The sequence below is a fragment of the Phacochoerus africanus genome, chromosome 2 (genome assembly GCF_016906955.1).
Source record: "Phacochoerus africanus isolate WHEZ1 chromosome 2, ROS_Pafr_v1, whole genome shotgun sequence".
Lineage (NCBI taxonomy): Eukaryota > Metazoa > Chordata > Mammalia > Artiodactyla > Suidae > Phacochoerus > Phacochoerus africanus.
In genome coordinates this window covers 100,287,287-100,306,662 of record NC_062545.1, presented here as the reverse complement: position 1 = coordinate 100,306,662, position 19,376 = coordinate 100,287,287, and the positions used below count along the sequence as shown (strand labels likewise).

General features: G+C 51.5%; 1 protein-coding gene across 2 annotated transcripts in view; it reads right to left on the bottom strand.

Moving 5' to 3' along the window:
- CTIF (cap binding complex dependent translation initiation factor) overlaps positions 1 to 19,376 on the bottom strand; it is a 315,912-nt gene that overhangs the window by 220,457 nt on the left and 76,079 nt on the right. For both annotated transcript variants that reach the window (XM_047764342.1, XM_047764351.1), the window contains exon 2: positions 9,625 to 9,826. In XM_047764342.1, coding sequence (XP_047620298.1) covers positions 9,625 to 9,804 — 180 coding nt within the window. In that variant the 5' untranslated portion in view covers positions 9,805 to 9,826. The remainder of the gene's footprint in view (positions 1 to 9,624; positions 9,827 to 19,376) is intronic.

Here is a 19,376-nt window from a genome sequence, read left to right as displayed (position 1 = left end):
AATCTGAGCCACAGTTGAGACCTACACCACACTTGCAGCAACGTTAGGTACTTAACCCACTGTTCCAGGCTGGGGATGGAACCAGTGCCTCCACAGGGACAAGCAGGATCATTAACCCACTGTGCTACAGCAGGAACTCCTTGTTTTGTTTTGTTTTGTGTTGTTTCTCCCCAACCCCCACACCCCAGTGCCTTTGGTGTGGGACCAGCATTCCCTTCACAGGAGAGGGTCGAGAACACTAACGCAGGGAGGGAGCAGGGCAAGGTTGACAGAAAGATGTGTGCTCTTGACAGAATTCCCTAGGGAGGGAGAGCGGTCAAGGCCAGATTCCAGAACAGTGAGCCCACGTGTGGACATGGCTGGGGAACACCTGCCAGCTTAGGGGCAGAGGATGGCAAGCACGACTCTTCAGCTAAGGTAGTCAGAGACTTTTCCCGAGGGGGATAGCATCAGAAGGCTTCTGTAAGGGGTGGGTGTTATCAGAGCTGTGTTAGAAAAGGCTCTACTGGCCCGGAGTGTGGGTGTGTGGAGCCCACTGATTAGAAAGCTGACATCAGCAAAAAATAAAAATAAATAAAAAATAAAAGCAGTTCCCATTGTGGCTCAGCGGTAACAAATCCAGCTAGTACCCATGAGGATGCGAGTTCGATCCCTGGCCTCGTTCAGTGGATTAAGGCTCTGACATTGCTGTGAGCTGTGGTGTAGGTTGCAGTCTTGGCTCAGATCCTGCATTGCTGTGGCTGTGGTGCTGGCCCACAGCTGCAGGTCCAATTCAATCCCTAGCCTGGGAACTCCACATGCCGTAGGTGTGGTCCTAAAAAGCAATAAATAAAATAAAATAAAGCAAAATAAAATAAATAGGAGGCTGACATTCCAATTTCCACTGGCAATGGAGGCAGAGATGGAAATGGAGAATGGAGTGGATCTGAGAGCATGGGACAGACCGGCAATGAACAGAGAAAGCAAGTGAGACAGTAGAGTCCACAGAAACCCACCCAGAGACCCTGCCAGGACTAGATCCAATGTGGCTCCGGGCAAGTAGCTGGAGGAGGGTGTGTGTTCCAGCTGGGTATGGCTTTCCTGACCACCCCCACCCCCGCCCCCCAACCTGGGAGAGGAAGTAATTGTGAATCACTGCACATTTCCCACGAAGCGGTACCCATTGGGCCTGTGTGGCGTCCCACCTCCAACCCCAGCCACATCCACCCTGTTGCCTAAATCACCTCCACTGGGACCAGTGTCCCTTCCTTGGCCCTAAAAACCCCTGAGGGCTTGCCCTTCCCTGTTCAAAGCTCCCCGCAAACCCCAGTTGCCAGGGTCTTTCTGTCCTTGGTGTCTTCTTCGTAGGCTACAGCCACCATCTCCTGCCTCCCCTTTGCCTTTTCTGAGCCACCCAGAAAATTCTCAACATGGGCCTTCTGGGAACCCGTTCTTATCCATATGAGGTGATTCCAGATCAAGAGAAGGGCTCCCTCAGGAACGCTCCTCTTGGCCCCCAATGAACTATGCCTGCTAGAAATGAGCCAGCCTTGGGGAGTTCCCTGGTGGTCTAGTGGCTACGACTCAGTGCTGTCACCACTGAGGCCCAGGTTCAATCCCTGGTCTGGGAACTGAGATCCCACATCAACCCAAAACTAGCCTGGTTCAGCTAGTGCATTTCTCCTTTGAGGTGAATGGTTTACAACTGGGAACAAGTCTTTTGGTGGATAAGGTGGCCCCTCCTGAAAAGGTCTTTGAACCCAAAGAGGCAAAAGTAGGACATCTGTTTATATAGGAACCATAAACATGGAATTAGCGAGAGTGGTTTGGGCCCTCCACCATAACTGCTGTCATTTCTTTCTTTATTTTTTTATTGGTTGTACCCAAGGCATATGAACATTCCTGGGCCAGGGATCAAATGTGAGCTGGGCCTGCAACACCAGATCCTTAACCCACTGAGCGAGGCCAGGGATGGAACCCGCAACCTTGTGGTTACTAGTCAGGTTTGTTAACCGCAGAGCCACAACAGGAACTCCATAAATAAATATTTAATTTAAGTTATCTGGAGTTCCCATCATGGCGCAGCAGAAACAAGTCTGACTAGGATCCGTGAAGACACAGGTTCAATCCCTGGCCTCACTCAGTGGGTCAAGGATCTGGCATTTCCATGAGCTGGATCACAGACGCGGCTAGGATCTGGCATTGCTGTGACTGTGCTATAGGCCAGCCAGCAGCTGTAGCTCCGATTCGACCCCTAGCTGGGGAACCTCCCTATGCTGTGGTGCAGTCCTAAAAGAGCAAAAATAAAATAGAATAAAATAAAATAAAATAAAATAATAAAATAAAACAAAACATAACAAAAATTTTCATGCTACAAATAATTAAAGTCTATAGTCAGACATCTGCACTCCAGGATGGACGGTCTTTTCAGAGCAGATGTAATGGAGGACAGGGAAGCCACTGAGGGTTAAGAGAGGAGGAGTGTAAAGGGAAAAGCCAGGGTGGGAGATGCCGAAGATGCTAATGACCCTCCCCCCCGCCCCCTGCCCTTTGCAGTGGTGTCTGAAGTCCTCCAGGACTCGCACTTCCAGACATCAAAGCTCATTAAAGTCAGACGCAAACTAGCCTGCTGAGTCAGTACAGGACGAGACAAAGAATCAGCTGATAAAACCACATTCATGAACACACAGATGTGCCCATGGGAACTTACTGTACGATAAGGATGGTGTTTCACATCAGGGGAAAGGAGAGACCATCCACAAACACAGAGAGTGAGACAACCAGGGAGCTATTGAGGAAAAAATGACCCTCGTGTCTGCCTCCCACTACCATGGACAACACAGTCCAAGTTGGTCAAAATCCAAGATTTGGGGAGTTCCTGTCATGGCTCAGAAGAAATGAATCTGACTAGCATCCATGAGGACGCAGGTTTGATGCCTGGCCTCACTCAGTAGGTTAAGGATCCGACATTGCCATGAGCTGTGGTGTAGGTTTCAGATGCAGCTTGGAAGGTTTTGTTTTTTCCTTTTTTACAGGTGCACCTGTAGCATATGGAAGTTCCCTAGCTAAGGGTTGAATCAGAGCTGCAGCTGCAGGACTACACCACAGCCACAGCAACGCTGGATCCAAGCCATAACTGCAACCTACACCACAGTCTGCAGCAATGCTGGATCCTTAACCCACTGAGCGAGGCCAGGGATCAAACCCCCATCCTCATGGACACTCTGTCGGGTCTTAACCCGCTGAGCCACAACAGGAACTCCCAAGATACAAGTTTTAAACTCCATCAAAGTCTGAAAATCTGTGTGATGAAAGAAATTACAGACATAATTAAAGACAACTGAGAGGCTAACAGAGGACTCATTGCCAAAAACCATAAAAATCTCCTTTAGTCTAGGCACTGTCCTGAGGCTGCCACATCTATTAACATTGACAGCTCTAGCCAGAGCCTCCTTGACTGCCTGCTTGCATCTCTCACAAGCACCCTATTTTAATAAATTTATTTCTTGCCTATCAAAAGAAAAACATTTACTCCTCTAGGGGGTTCCCATCATGGCTCAGTGGTAATGAACCTGACTATTATCCATGAGGATGCAGGTTCGATCCCTGGCTGGTGGCTGAGCTGGGCCCTGATGCCCTGCTGGGTACAGGCTGTGACTAATAGGCTATTGGGAGGTTAGTATATTTCCTCAGTGAGCTAAGGATCCAGCGTTGCCATGAGCTGTGATGTCGGTTGCAGACGTGGCTCGGATCTGGCATTGCTATGGCTGTGGTATAGGTCGGCAGCCGCAGCCCTGATTTGACCTCTAGCCTGGGAACTTCCATATGCTTCAGGTTTGGCCCTTAAAAAAAAGAGAAAGACAAAAAAAAATTCACTCCTCTAGATCTCTAGGCCCACTGATGATCCCAAATCATCTGCAATTGATTACAGATCCCATTTACCCTGCAAATATGGAACTCAATGCAAAAATAAAATGAGTCCCCACATTCACCCACCCCACAGTTCCCCTTAAACTCACTTCTTCTGTTAAGCCTTTCATGGGTGGTCCACCATTGAGTGTTTCCTCCTATGAACAAAGATGGCAGGGAAAGAGGATTGAGGGCAGGAGGAAATGAGGGAATGAGATAATGGGGGGAGGGCAGGGAGCAGGGAGGGCAGAATGAAAGGAAAACCATGAAGAGAAAGAGAAGGAAAAACACTGTGAGAGACAATCCGAATAGTCTCATCCATCCTACACGGTTGCATGGGCACCTCTCTTTGACAGGTTGCTTTGCATGAGACAAAACCCAGAATGATGAAGGGCCTGACAGCATCAGAAAGAAGTTTAGGAAGTTATTATCTTCACCCTCATTGGCTCTTCATTTGACTTGTTAACAAGAACTTATTGGAAAACATGCTTTCGGAGTTCCCGCTGTGGCACAGTGGAAATGAATCTGACTGGGAACCATGAGGTTTTGGGTTCAATCCCTGGCCTCGCTAAGTGGGTTAAATCCTCACAGCGTTGCTGTGAGCAGTGGTGTAGGTCGAAGATGTGGCTTGGATCTTGTGTTGCTGTGGCTGTGGCGTAGGCCAGCAGCTGTAGTTCCGATTGGACCTCTAGCCTGGGAACCTCCATATGCTGCGGGTGCGGCCCTAAAAAGCAAAAAAAGAAAAAACATGATTTCATTTAATGTATCCACTTTTTACAATGGCCCTATGTTCTGTCTTTCCAAAGGAGTGGAGCTCAAGGCAGCTGGCCATGGAGGGGTGGGGAAGGGAGACAGACAGGTCCACCTGTGGCTGTGTCATTAACCTAAGCAGGACTTCAGAGTTACATGGGAGCTGTTGAGAAAGCCAACGTCCAGGACTCTCCTCATTCCACTCAACTCTGGGGTTGGATCTGTCCAAGCTCTGGAGCAAGTCCAACGTGCAGCCAGAGTGGTGAACCCCGCTTTAAAACTTGCTGCTGAGCCCCAAGACCATCCACTAACAGCAGAAGTGCCACACTTCCCCGCTTATAACATCCCAGTCTCTCCCACAAAAGGTTAATGGCCAAAGAGACTTGGAGCTGCAATTCTCATTCCATAAGGTGAAAAAATACACTAGCCTCTCCCAAAAGCCAATGAATCACAGCCTGTACCCAGCAGGGCACCAGAAGTGGGTGGGGAAGGGGTGGGCACCAGCCACCAGTGAGCAGTGGGATTGGCCATTTTCCACCTCCATGTCTCTGTCTTTTCTTTTGCAGATTAGAGCTATGATCCTCCTCCTCCTCCTCCTTCTCAAAAGGACAAAGTGAGGATGTGCCTTTGGGGCCTTAGATTCACGGGCTCTTTGGGGACTTAGGCACTCTTGAAATGTGGGGGTGGGGTAGAGGTGGAATTTTATTTTATTTTTTAATTTTAATGTTTTTGCTATATGGAAGTTCCCAGGCTGGGGGTCGAATTGGAGCTGCAGCTGCCGGCCTACACCACAGCCACAGCAACGCCAGATCCAAGCTGCATCTGTGACCTACACCACAGCTCATGGTAACACCAGATCCTTAACCCACTGAGCGAGGCCAGGGATCAAACCCACATCCTCATGGATCCTAGTCCTCATGGATCCTAGTCAGGTTCGCTAACCACTGAGCCATAAAGGGAACTCCCCCGGGGTGGAATTTGAAATCAGTATCCCAAAAATGTTGGGAAACAGAACATACATTCAAGAAGCTCCTCTGTCCCTCTGTCTCAATCTCTCTCTCTCCCCTGTCCATCCATCCATCCATTTTCCTTTCTAGTTGTTTCTGGGGGAGGGGTGGAGGAGAACACAACCATACAAAGGTCATGAGGCATTTTCTTCCTGAGCATCAACTGCCATCTCTCAGATCCTAAAAAGAAATGACCTCACCCACTGAAAAGCAACATTCTTCTTCACTCCCTCAAGTTTTCTCAAGGTTTCTAGGATTCTTGACAATTTTCTCTCCCAGAAACATCAAAATACCATTGCAGACAGGCAGCTGGGGACATTCTCTGAGGTTTTGCTTTGTTTTGCTTGTCTTTGGCTTCCATTTAAAATAGTCATCAGATTAAATAAAAACAAGCAACAAGTGCTTTAGCAGAAAGATTTCCCATGAAGCTGTGTCAATAGAAAGTGTATTTTTTAAAAGAAGTGTGTTACATAGACACATCTAACCTGAGCCTTGGTTAGGACTGCCCACAGCTGGCCCCTCCCCTGGAGTATGGACTCCAGCTGTTCCGGGGATGGGGGGGGTGCAGTTGGTGAGAGAAGGATTGAAATGTCCCCCCTTGGCCAGCAGTACACAGGCAGGTCCCGGGTGTTTGCATTTTTCTGGGGAACTTCAGGGAATGCGGAAAGTTTAGGAGATGCATTCAGAGGGTATAAGTGCTTTCCACACTCTGCCTCACAACCAACATCTGTTTAACAGGCCTTCCAGATGTGGACATCTGGGTATAGTGAGCCCTAACCTGTCCCAGGAGCAGGAGCTGGAAGTGCCAGGCCCAGATTGGGCACGTCTCCAAGGGCCCCATGTCCTGAGAGCCCGGCTGTCACCGCAGGGAGGTTAGGTGCGCTGGGAAGGCCCCTCCTTCCAAAATTCTCCCCTGTGAACAGAGCTCCTTCCACTCACAAAGCATGCCTCTGGGGTGAAGCTTCACAGCTTCCTGGGACCCTCCTCCTGAAAGAGTCCATTTCACCTGGAGGAAACTATGAAAGATGCTCTGCTGAAGGCACCAGAGTCCATACAGTCGGGGAGGCAGCAGCACATGCCAGGCCAGGCCCGTGCACCTGTCCAGAGGGCCCAAACCCAGGTCGAGCCCTCTCACTGAAAGTCATTGCTCCAGCAACCAAGCCCCCAACCCCTGGACTATTCCCATCAACATACAACACTTTTTTTTTTTTCTTTTTAGGGCTGCACCTGCCACCTATGGAAGTTCCCAGGCTAGGGGTCCAATTGGAGCTGCAGCTGCCGGCCTATGACACAGGCACAGCAACACCAGATGCAAGCCGCATCTGAGACCTAGGCCACAGTTTGCTGCAACACCAGATCCTTAACCCATTGAGCGAGGCCAGGGACCAAACCTGCATCCTCATGGACACCATGTCAGGTTCTTAACCTGCTGAGCCACATGGGGAACTCCCATAGCAAATTGTTAATGCTCCTGTTATGACTTCACTTCCCCCCAAACTACATGTCTCTCCCCTTTACAACGAAACTGCTACGTTATAGCAAGGACCTGCATTATCCTCCTGTCTCCAATCCATCTCCTTGACCTTCACCCTCCCCACCAGACTGTCACCTCTCCAGTCAGGCTCACCAGTGGTCCCTGTGGCTCCATCAGGTAAATCTTGGTCATACTCCTGCACGGCCTCCAGCAGCAGACAACCTGCCCCCCACGCCCTTGAAACACATCCTCTCGGGGCTTCTGGCACTCCGCTCTTGCCTGAATTTCCTCCTGTCTCACTGCCAACATCTCCTGGGTCCTTTGCTGGGTCCCCTCACAGCCTTGCCTTCTAAATGTAGGGAGACCCCAGGGCTCAGCCCCTGTACATCTGGTCTACCCGACCCCACTTCCCCATTCAAGCATCTCCTCTGCTTTCCCTCTTCTCGCTCTGCTCCAACACTGGCCTCCCTGCTATCCCTGGAATAATGCCTCTAGTTCAGGCCTTTACATGTGGTGCCCCCTCTGCCTGGACTACCCCTCCCCAGACATCTGCAGGCTCACCCTTCTACCTCCTTTGGCAACAGCTTCCCTAACATCCTATTAAAATTGTAACTGTGACACAATGGGTTAAGAATCCACCTGCAGCAGCTCAAGTCATCGCACAGGTTTGGGTTGGATCCCCCTGGCCCACACGTGGGTTGAAGGATCCACAGCTGCAGCTTGGATTCAAACCCTGGTCCAAGGACTTCCATATGCCATAGGTATGGCCAATAAATAACTAAATAAAATTTTAAAATAAGATTGCAACCTCCTCCCGACCCTCATCACTCCCCATTCCATTTTCTTGATTTATTTTTTCCCCACAGCAGCTGCCATCCACGAGAATAGGTTCCACAAGACCTGAGCAATTCATCTCTTTTGCTCACTCCCAGATCCTAGGACAGTGCCAGACGCAGGGCGAGTACTCAGTGCACACTTACAGCGTCAATATCAGACCAGTTACAGGCTCACACTAACAGGGATTTATTTTAGAACTTCAAGGATGCCAAGGAAAGCACCACATATATTTCCCTTTCTCTCTCAGGGCTGATCTCTTCCCTTCCCTCCAATGGGGATAAGGCATGGACCACTGTGGCTTCAGAATTTCCCAGGTCCACTCCTGGTCCCAGGTTCCAGGAAAGCCCCAGGTCCATTGCAGCATTCTAAAGATCGTCTGTCCACCCAGAGGGGCAGCCAGTCAGCTGCACTTGGCTTTTCTCCAAAGCAGGGCCCCCACATGGCTCCTCGCAACTTGTTCTCGAGGTAGGACAAGTACAAGAGGTGGAACCTGGGAGAGACCCAGACCCTGAGCAGAAGAGACCCTCCCCAAGCCTCCTGGTGCAGGCAACACCCTGCTCCTCTGTAGTTTTTGAGCCTCCTATCACCTCTGACCTTCCAATTCTCCTGAAGCAGCCTGATCATCCCTCTTCACCAGATAAGAAAGCCAAGCCTCAGAGAGGTCGAGGGGTTTATCTGAGGTCACACAGGCAGTTAGAAGCAAATTTAGAACCAGCTCTTGAAATCTGCTGAGGATTTACTATGTTTGGGAAAGATGCACGTGATGTGGCCACTTTCCTTAATGGTTCACACTCTGTTTGGGAGAACTCAAGACTTCAAATCTCCGCTCAGTCTTTCAGCCAAGTTCACCTTCGATGCAAGGTCAGGGCTGCCACAGACTGACCGGGAGCAGGGAGACCAACACGAGATTTGGGTCAGAAGGCCTCACGTGCCTAATGAGATCTTGAGCACAGAGTCCTGGTGACTCCCTGAGAGACTCAACTGGTTGGCTGCCAACAACTGCTTATATTTGAAATCAGAGGAAATATTCACAAGTGGTAGACTTTTTTTTTCCTTTTCACAGCTGCACTTGCAACACATGGAAGTTCCCAAGTTAGGGGTCAAATCAGAGCTGCAGCTGAGGCCTATGCCACAGCCACAGCAACACCAGATCCCAGCCGCATCTGTGACCTAAATTACAGCTTGTGGCAATGCCAGACCCTTAACCCACTGAGAAAGGCCAGGGATCGAACCCACATCTTCCCAGAGACTATGTTGGGTTCTTAACCTGCTGAGCCACAACGGGAACTCCACAAGTGGTAGATTTTGATTGTGCACATTTTGGATAAATTGCAATCGCCAGATCTCTTCCAGAACATGAGAGAATGGAGAACAGGGAGCAGTGCCTAGCATACAGCAGGTGCTCAGTAAATGAGTGTTCTGTGAATTATGAGTCTGGCTGAGCCCCAGCTGCCCTGTGGGAGTGGAGGTAGGTCAGAGGGACTGGGGGCACAACATCAGGGGCTTCCTGCCCAGATCCCACACTCTGCTGCCTGGGGCATCTATACCTTGGTAATCTAGGGCCAGGTGGCCAGACGCCGTATGGAGGTAAGGTTGCTTATTACCACCTATGAGTTTGCCCAGGCCCAGTACCTGCCCAGGCCCCACCCCCTCCCGGGGCATCATTACCTGGGAGATGTGGGACTGGGTCTTCTCACTCTCACCATCACCCTCCGTCTTGTCTGCCAGCAGCCCCTGCACCTGGTACTCAAGCACGTAGCTGTCAATGAACCGTTCCAGCTCCTCGATCTCCTGGGAGCGGCTGCTCCCAGCCTCAGACGAAGCTGACGCTGCCGAGGAGTTCTCCATCCCTCCCGCTCAGAGGTCGGGGCTGTGGGAGACAGAGAACAGACAGGCTCTGTGAGATATTACTGGGGGCAGAGAAATCTTGCCCCTCCTTGAAGCATTCCTTCATCCATCATCCCATCTTGGTCTCCCAAAATCCTGAGAAGTTGCTGGCAAGCTGGCTTGCCTTTAGTGCAAAGAGGATGCTATGATCCCCCTTGTATGGGGAGGAAGACTCAGGCCCATTAAAGGCAGGGAATTTGCCTAAATGGTCAACATAGTAACTTGTGCGATGTTGGGTATCAATCCATACCTAGACCTTAGCACCTGGGAAAAAACAGAATATGGACCCAGCCTACCACCCCAGCCCCACTTTCCAACTTGGAGTTAACAAAATCTACCACAAAGCAGAATGAAACAGATCACAAGCTTCTATATCCCTGACCCCAGCATTAGGATGTCCAGGAGGTCCCCAAACACAAACCCTCTAAGGGGCCTGGCCACCAAAAAAATGCTGCCTTCTCAGATGACATTTTCAGAGGTCCTGGTATGTACACAGCAGGATCAGTGGCATTGCCAGGAAGCAGGTTCGATCCCATGCCCCGCACTGTGAGTTAATGGATCCGATGCTGCTTCAGCCAAAGCAGAGGTCACAACTGCAGCTTGGATCCAATCCCTGGCCTGGGAACTCCATGCGCCACGGGGCGGCCAAAAAATAAATAAAATAAAAATATATTTTCTCTTTGGACACCAAACTATCCCTAAGTCAGGTGAAGACTGCAGCCCTTATCATGATTTTGCATCCCTATTAGTGGTGCATCCACTGAGTCACAGGCTACACTCAGTAATAAGGACTCTACTGACTTTTTGTGTGTGTGTCTTTTTAGAGCCGCACCCGTGGCATATGGAGGTTCCCAGGCTAGGGGTCAAATTGGAGCTGTAGCTGCTGGCCTACACCACAGCCACAGCAACGCTAGATCTGAGCCGCATCCGTGATCTACACCACAGCTCACAGCAACACAGGATCCTTAACCCACTGAGCAATGCCAAGGATCCAACCCGCATCCTCATGGATACTAGTTGGATTCCTTTCCACTGAGCCACGATAGGAACTCCCCTGACTGGGTTTTAATGATAGGGTGTGAAAGGCCTGGCAGGTTGTCTAGAGAGTGTGGTCCAGCCATGGATGCTGCCCAGACACCATGTATGGGAGCATGCTGCCTTCATCAGTGCTCAGGTCCTCTCCTGGGGGGCGTGGCATAACATGACCAGTTCCAGGGATACCTGCTAAAGTCTACCAATAGAACAGCAGTTGGGCATTGGTCTGTACCTAGACCTTAGCACCTGGGAAAAAGCAGAATATGGACACCCAACTAGACTGGATCAACCCAGCCACTGCAGAGGCCCAAGCCTGCAGGGTCACTTCCACTGGCCACTCTTGCCCCCAAAGCGCCTCCCCCGCTGAAAGTGGGGGAGGCTAGAAACATTCCCACCAGGGAACCTCCTCATCTTCTTGACAGGTTCTCTGCCCGAAGTCAAAGGGCTTTAAAGCTTGTCTGGTGTCCCTTCCATTGTATGGAAATCAGTGCTCTCTACAGGGGTGGGGGTGGGGGGCACTCAGCAGAGGAAGCAGAGGCTATGCATGGCTTCATCATCAGGACTAGCAGAACTGTCTCCTACCAAACCACCACCATCAGATACACGAAGAAGACCCGAGAAATGTATGCATAGGGCTCTGAGACCACAAAGGGCTATGGTGCCAAGAACAGCACTGTGGATTATAAAAACAGCAGCCTGGTATGTTTAAAGGAACACTTGAATTTTAAAACCTTGGATTACCCAGAGCTTTTTTAAGATACAGTTATTCACCAACAATTAACGGTTTGCTGAGTTTTTAATTGCGATGAATCTGCAACAAGGCAAGGAAGAGCCTGTAGGGTGCCAGAAATGCAGCTAAGACTGTGAAAACTGAGTCTCCCACACCCTGGCCAGGCTTCCCGGAGGCTGTGTTGACCTCAAGGAGGAAGAACTGCCCAAGTGGACACACATCCTCTAGCTGGTTCCCTGACTCAGGGTTTGTCCTCCCTTAGACACCAGGCCTGCTGTGGGGGCTGTGTGCTGGATTCCCGAGCTTAGGGCCTTGGGGCTCATGGGTTTGTCCACCTGTTCCAGAGGGAGGAGTGTGAGGTTTCAGGCCTGGGTGCCCTCTTCAGGGAGAGGGAACCCAGGTGGGGAGGCCTGGGTGGCAGTGAGTCTGTAGGAAGTTGGTTCAGACTGAAATAAGCATGCCTAGTGGTACAGGACCACAGGAGGCAGTAGGGGTGAGGATGGAGGAAGTAGGGGTGGGGGTGGGGGGGCAGGTGTGGGGATGGAGGAGGTATGGGTGGGGATGTCCAATGCCCCTTCCTCTACCTGCATTCAAGGCCTACAGTGGCCTTACATCCCTCCCACCTCTAACACCCACCAGTTCCAATGGTAGCCTGTGCCCCCTCCAGTCCCCAGCCTCTTTGTCCTGAGTACAAGCTGTACAAGCCGCCTTGGCAGGCAGAACCCTAAGAGCATCCTGAGTGTATGCCTTCTCTCAGTTACTCAATCAAACACTAACCTAGGTACTCCTGGGAAGGGATTTTGCAAATATAGTTAAATTCCAAATCAGCAGACTTGAAGAGAGGGAGGCTATTCAGGAGGATCTGATCCAATCACACAAGCCCTTTAAACCTGGGGCTGGAGGTAGAGACAGCATTGCTGGCCTGCAGAGGAGGGGTGTGTGCAGGGATTGTGGGCAGCCTTTAACAGCTGAGAGCAATCCCTAGTCAGTGACCAAAAAGGAAAAGGTGCTGGCGTCCACAACTGCACGAAGTAAATTCTCTACCAACAAATGAGCCTGGGAGCAGGTATTATTCCCCCAGAGCCTCCAGACAAGAATTCAGCCTGGCTGCTACTTGATTTCAGCCTCCTGTTATACTTCTGACTGGACTTCTGACTTCTAGAACTGTGAGATGATAAACAGATATCATATTAAGTTGCTATGTCGTAATCTGTTAACACGCAGCAATAAACCACTAATACATGATGCTCTTTGTGCCTCTGTGCTTGGCCTCACACTGTGCCCCTCACTCAGAGTCACCTTTCCCGTCTCTCCACCTGCCAAATCTCACAGAGAGCTGCAATGGCACCTTAGAGGCCAGGTGGCAACTAGCCCAATCCCTAGGTTTACCAGCGGGCCAATGGAGAAAGGATTCGCTCAGCCTCAGCCTAGGAGCACAAATATGGCAAACTCTGCTGATATCATGAGCCAGGCACTCTCCTCAGTGCTCCATATGCCTTCATCTGTTACCCCTCACAATAACTCTATAAAAGCAACATAATTATACTACTTAGAAGAGGAAACTCAGGTTCAGAGAGGTTAAGTAACTGACCCAAGTTTGCACAGCAGAGCCCCATGTCTACTTATGTACACCCCACTGCCTCTTTTTTTTTTTTTTTAAGGGCCACGGCATATGGAGGTTCCCCGGCTAGGGATTGAACTGGAGCTATAGTTGCCGGCCTACACCACAGCCACAGCAACACCAGATCTGAGCCGCAGCTGCCACCTAGACAACAGCTCACGGCAACACTGGATCCTTAACCCACTGAGTGAGGCCAGGGATCGAACCTGCGTCCTCATGGATACTAGTCAGATTTGTTTCTGCTGAGCCATGATGAGAACTCCCCCGCCTCTTCATCCCACTTCCTGACAGCCTGGTCAGGCCCTCAGGATATCATCTGCCAATTCTCCTTTCCCCACTGTTCTTCCAAAGTCCCACAAATTCTTCAAGCCGTGTGTGTGTGTGTGTGTGTGTGTGTGTGTGTGTGTGTGTGTGTGTGTGTGTGTACAGCATCTTAACTCCTGCTGGGCTGTAAGTTCTCTCTAGAGGGCTGAGCCCCATGCAGGTGGCCAGTACAGGGCCCTGGGCAGGCGGCTGGCCTCAGCAGGATGGGATGATAAGGTTGGTGCCCAGAAAGGGCTGAAAAAGAGCCTCCTGCAGGAAAAGCCAGTGCCTAAGGCCACACCCATTATTCCTCGAAGACTTAAGATCTTATCTCGGCTTCTGGCACAGGTCACAGGTGCGGGCAGAGGGCTGGGTTTTGCAGGAACTAGATAGGAGTGTTTCCAGGAGGATCAAGTGCCTGGCTCTGCCTGCTCTGCTGGGTGATGCCAGGCTCTCGCAGGCCTGTCCTGGGGCCACATCATGGTCCCATGAGGGAGCCTGGAGGCAGAAGTCACACCCCCACTGGCTGACCAAGGAAAGGGAGAGGCATGGAGACACATTCCTATACTACGGAATTTTGGTACCCAGAGGGAAAAGGAGCACACTGGTCACTGATCTTGGAGGCCCCCTCCTGCTCTGGTCACACTGCCCAATCGGATGCACACGTACAGCCTGAAAGCACCTGCCCAGGTCTCTGCTGATACACACCAGCAGTACCTGCACACCCCGAAGTAAGTGGGAGGCGCTAACAGTCCCTAGGGCAGTCCTGGACCAGGACAAATGCTCCCTCTTGGTCTCTCAGAAAACAGTGGAGACGCCCTCTTCACGGTCCCTCAGCACGTCCCAGGGGATTGACCCAGCTGCCCACAGTGATGACCAGATCCATAACACCTCTTTGCCAGCTCGCCCCCTTCCTCTGTCACCCCCCACCCTCTAGCCCCGTTACTCCCATTCTTGGGGTACTTCCAGGAACTCTGCTTTCTGAGGGGGAGCCAGGCTAACATATCACTTAGGCTCATTTGTACATTCTAGAATGAGCCCCAAGCAGCGTTCAGGACTCTCCTTCAGCAGAAAAACACCAAGATTTATCTCTTTGCTAGAGAAGAGGGAGGCGAGAGAGGGAGGGAGGGTGGGCTCCTTCATTCATCTAGGCTATGGGTCAGGCAGTCCCGCCACCATTTTTTAATAGTTGTAAAATATATGTAACATAAAATGTACCATTGTAGCCATTTTTAGGGACACAAGTCAGTGGCATTAGGTACATTCACAATGTTGTTTAAGCATCATTACTATTTCCAGAATGTTTTCATCATCCCAAACAGAAACCTGGTGCCCAGCAAACAACTGCCCATCCCCCATTCAAATGGAAACCACTCTACTTTCTGTCTCTATGAATTTGTCTATTTTGCATATGTAGGTGGAATCATACAATATCTGTCCTTTTATGAATGGCTTATTTCACTTAAAACGTTTTCAAGATTCATTCAGTTGGCGCATGTGCCAGAATTTCACACCTGTGTTACAGTAATATGCTGTCTGTATGGACTACACTTTCGTTTATCCATTCATCCATCAGTGGACATTCAGGTTGTTTCAACCTTTGGTTACAGGGAATAACGCTGCTGTGAACAGGGCTGTGCAAGTACCTGTCTGAGTCCCTGATTTCTATTCTTTGGGGTACAAGCCTAGACGTTCCATCCCATTTTTAAGGAAAAAAAGGGTGAGGAGGAGTTCCCGTCTTGGCGCAGTGGTTAACGAATCCGACTAGGAACCATGAGGTTGCGGGTTCGATCCCTGCCCTTGCTCAGCGGGTTAACGATCCGGCGTTGCCGTGAGCTGTGGTGTAGGTTGCAGACGCGGCTCGGATCCTGCGTTGCTGTGGCTCTGGCGTAGGCCTGTGGCTACGGCTCCGATTAGACCCCTAGCCTGGGAACCTCCATATGCCGCGGGAGCGGCCCAAGAAATAGCAAAAAGACAAAAAAAAAAAAAAAAAGGTGAGGAGGCACAGTGTAAACTTTCAGGCTGGTGGAGAGAGCAAGAAATAAAGGGATGCTCTCCTTCAGGACTTGTTCCTCTCCTTCCTGCCAGTGCTCTGGGGTCTCCTCCCGGCCAGTTTCCATGCACAGGAAGACCAGGATGGGAAACGCTCCAATAGCTTGGCGCCTGGCGAAGCTGAGAGCCAGCCACAGGAGCTAGTGTTTTAATGATCAGTGAAAGTGATACCGGGGATAGGAGGGGAAGCGAGCAGAGGAAGAAAAAAGAAAGGAAACGGTGGAAGAGGAGGGAGCACCTCTCCGGGCTGCAGCCCACCAGGATGCAGCCTGCAGAGCGGAGGCCATATCCCAGGAACCCGCCCCTGCAGCTTTCCTGGCTCTCCTCCGCGCCGCGCCCTGCCCCCATTCCCTGCCAGGTGATGGATGCGAAAGAACAAAAAGGCAGGCAGCAGGGGTGAGAAAAGCGCTGAGACCGCGCTTTGCTGTAAAGGGCAGGCAGCTCAGAGCCTGCCGGCGGCAGGGCGGGGCCTGGGTGGGAGGGGCTGAGCCCGGCGGCTTCCCTGGGAAAGCAGGACTCAGCAAAGGTGCTTCAGCTAACACCGAGGGCCCAGCCAGAGGTCAGGAATCCCGCTCCTCTCACCCTCCGGGCCGGCCTGCCTTCCATCCCTGGGGGGAGGTGGGAGGCTCACAGAGCTACATCAGGGGCCAGGGGTCTGGGGGAAAAGGGAAGGCCCAGTGACAAGAAGCTGGAAAAGTCCCAGGCCTCTCAGCATCCCTTCTCCACCTGCCCAGTGACAAATGGCATTAGCAGCTGTAAATTTAGGCAATTCCTTTCAGAACAGCCAAGCATTAGAGGCATCATGTCCTACCCCAATTCCTAGTACCAATTCAGTGACCTGCAAACCAGATGAAACGCTTCTGCTTCTCTGCCCTCCAGCCCTTCCTTGGGGGATCCATCATTCCAGGCCCCCAAAGGGCCATCCCTCGCCCCTCACCCCTCATCAGACCCCTTCTCCTCAAGCTCATTCTTTGGCTTGTGGCTACTGAAAGGGGTCCAGCCTCCTGGACTGCAGGCTGACTGAAGGGAGCTGTGCGGGGCTGCAGAGGGCTTGCTCTGGACTCCTGAGACAGCGGCCTGGGGGCTCGGGGATCTGAACATCCATCCATCACATCGGGACAGCAGCTCCACAGGACAGCACATCTGAGCCGAGGGTGGGTGGCAGGGCCCAGGCAGTCAGCACCGCTCCCCTGCTGTTGAATCACATCCACCCACCGTGTTTCCACCACCACTTTCCCAAGGCCGCCTGCTGCAGGCCAGCCTTGCTCGCCTGGACGCCCTTGGGTTGCTTCTGGTGACGCTGTTACACACAAGGCCCAGTCCTTCTCACCTTCCCACCTCCACACAGTGCTGGCAACGACATCTGCACCCAGAGCCTGCAAAGAGGGCTTTTTGCTTCTGTCGGCTGTTAGGCAGCCTCCAGGACAGGGCCGGGCCAGGCTGCCCACTGCGAGTGTAGGAGGAGAGAGACCAGCTGCCAGGGGATCCCTACTGGGTGCCCATGGCACTCCCTGAGGAAGCCATGGGAACCCCCTTCACAATGTCCTGCTGCCACCCACCCCAAGTCCAGCCCACACCCTACCTCCTGCACGAACAGGACTTGGGGACAATGCCTTTCCTCTCATCCTGCAGCCCTCATGCTTGGCCGCTCCTGTCAGAGCTGACCTGGGGACTCAGGGCCACATCAGTATTCGCCGAAGAAAAACAGGGGGTTCGGTGGAGGCCTCTGAATAGGAGCCTCAGACCCCCAACCACCGGAAGTAGGAACCTTCAGAAACACTTGGACTTGGAGGCCACCTCAGAAATCAGTGACATTTACTGTCTTGGGAGTCAGAACACCTGGTGTCCTCTGAATGCCTGACACCCCCCCACACACACACATACCACTGAAATGTCAGACGGGGGTTAGCTAGCCTCTTCATTTTTTTTTTTGTTTGTTTGTTTTTGGTTGTTTTTTTTTAGGGCCGTACCTGCAGCACATGGAAGTTCCCAGGCTAGGGGTCAAATCGGAGCTGCAGCTACCAGCCTACACCACAGCCACAGCAACGCAGGATCCGGGCTGTGTCTGAGACCTACACCACAGCTCACGTCAATGCTGGATCTTTAACCCACTGAGCAAGGCCAGGGATCGAACCCTCAACCTCATGGATACTAGTCAGGTTCACTAACCGCTGAGCCACGATGGGAACTCCTAGCTGGTGTTTTTCAAACTGCAGACCTTAGTGGTTTCATGGGCTGAGAAATAAACTTAGTGTTAAGACAAACTATGATCATCAAAAATATACAGGAGTTCCTGCTGTGGCACAGCGGAAATGAATCCAACTAGTATCCATTAGGACACAGGTTCGATTCCTGGCCTTGCTCAGTGGGTTAAGGATCCAGTGTTGCTATGAGCAGTAGGTCACAGACACAGCTCGGATCCGGCGTTGCTGTGGCTGTGGCGTAGGCTGGCGGCTGCAGCTCTGATTCAAACCCTAGCCTGGGAAATTCCACATGCCTCGGGTGCAGCCCTAAAAAAACGAAAAAAAAAGTAAAAATATATAACTAAATTGAAACTATCAGTGAGTAACACACATTGTAAGTGGAGCTATTGTTTCATGGAACTTTTTTGTCTTATCTAAATACATCATGGAAATCTATTTCTTTCTGTGAGGTATGGTTAAAACAGTTTATGGAAAGTGGCCCAGAGCAGTGCATCCAAATTTTCTGTGGGCAGGGATCACAAGTGATCTTCTTAAAATGCAGATTTGGGCTCAAGAGGACCCCAGCTGGGTCCTGAGATTCTGCATTTCTAATAAGCTGCCAGCTGGTGATGCTGCTGCTGGTCAGAGGATCTCACTGGGAACAGCCAAGATCTAGAAAACATGCACATCCCTTCTGTCCATTATCCAGCCATTACCTATCCTGCTATCCTTTCTGCAAAATGAGGATTCTCCATCCTGACCCTCTGGCCTCTTGGCTGCTCCCTGGGAGAGGGGCAGTTTCTCTCATGGCCCCTGAGGGCCAGGCAGGATCTCCGTAGGCTGAACTAGAATTTACATGTGGACTCCAGGACCACTCACCTCTATCATGATGTCTCAGCACCAGGTACAGGTAACTGCACCTCCTTAGGGTCCTGTGGGGCCGAGCTGGGGGTCCAGACACATCCACCTGCTCTCAACAAGTTGGAGGGGCTCCTGGCAGCTAAGCCCCGTGACCTCAATGGATCTTTGAAAACCCAGCTCCTTCACTGTGCAGATGAGGACCCTGGAGCCTGGAGAAGAAGAGGTCCTGCTGGGAGTCCCTCAGATCCCTATGGATAGAGCCCAGCCTGAGAGGCAGGTCCCCAGGCTCTTGACAGTCTCCCATTCCCAGAGACCCTTGCTGAGCTGAGTCACCTTCCCCCCCCACCCCCCCGCCCCGTGACTATCAAGGCCTATGGACCTTAAGCGCAATTCTGGGTTATAGTCATTAACTAACATTCCTAAATAACAGACAGCCCCAAATCACTGCATCACTTTTATATCCTACTGAGCCCTCACTCCATGGCAGGCCCTGGCCCAAGCCCTGTGGTTCTTTCAGAGCTTCCATGGAGAGACCAATGGTCTCGGGCCTCACTGCTCACTCCGCAGAGCAACCTTGGAAGTGACTGAGAAGCTGGACCAGTTTTCACAGTGAGGGGACAGGCCGCTGTGTGCCAAGAAGGCAGGAGAGATAGAGGCTGTGAAGCCTTCTCTCCTCAGCACACCCACCATGGTGGCACCGGGAGAGGCGTCTGGGAAGGGGGTCCTTATGGGTGCAGGGGTGGGGTGT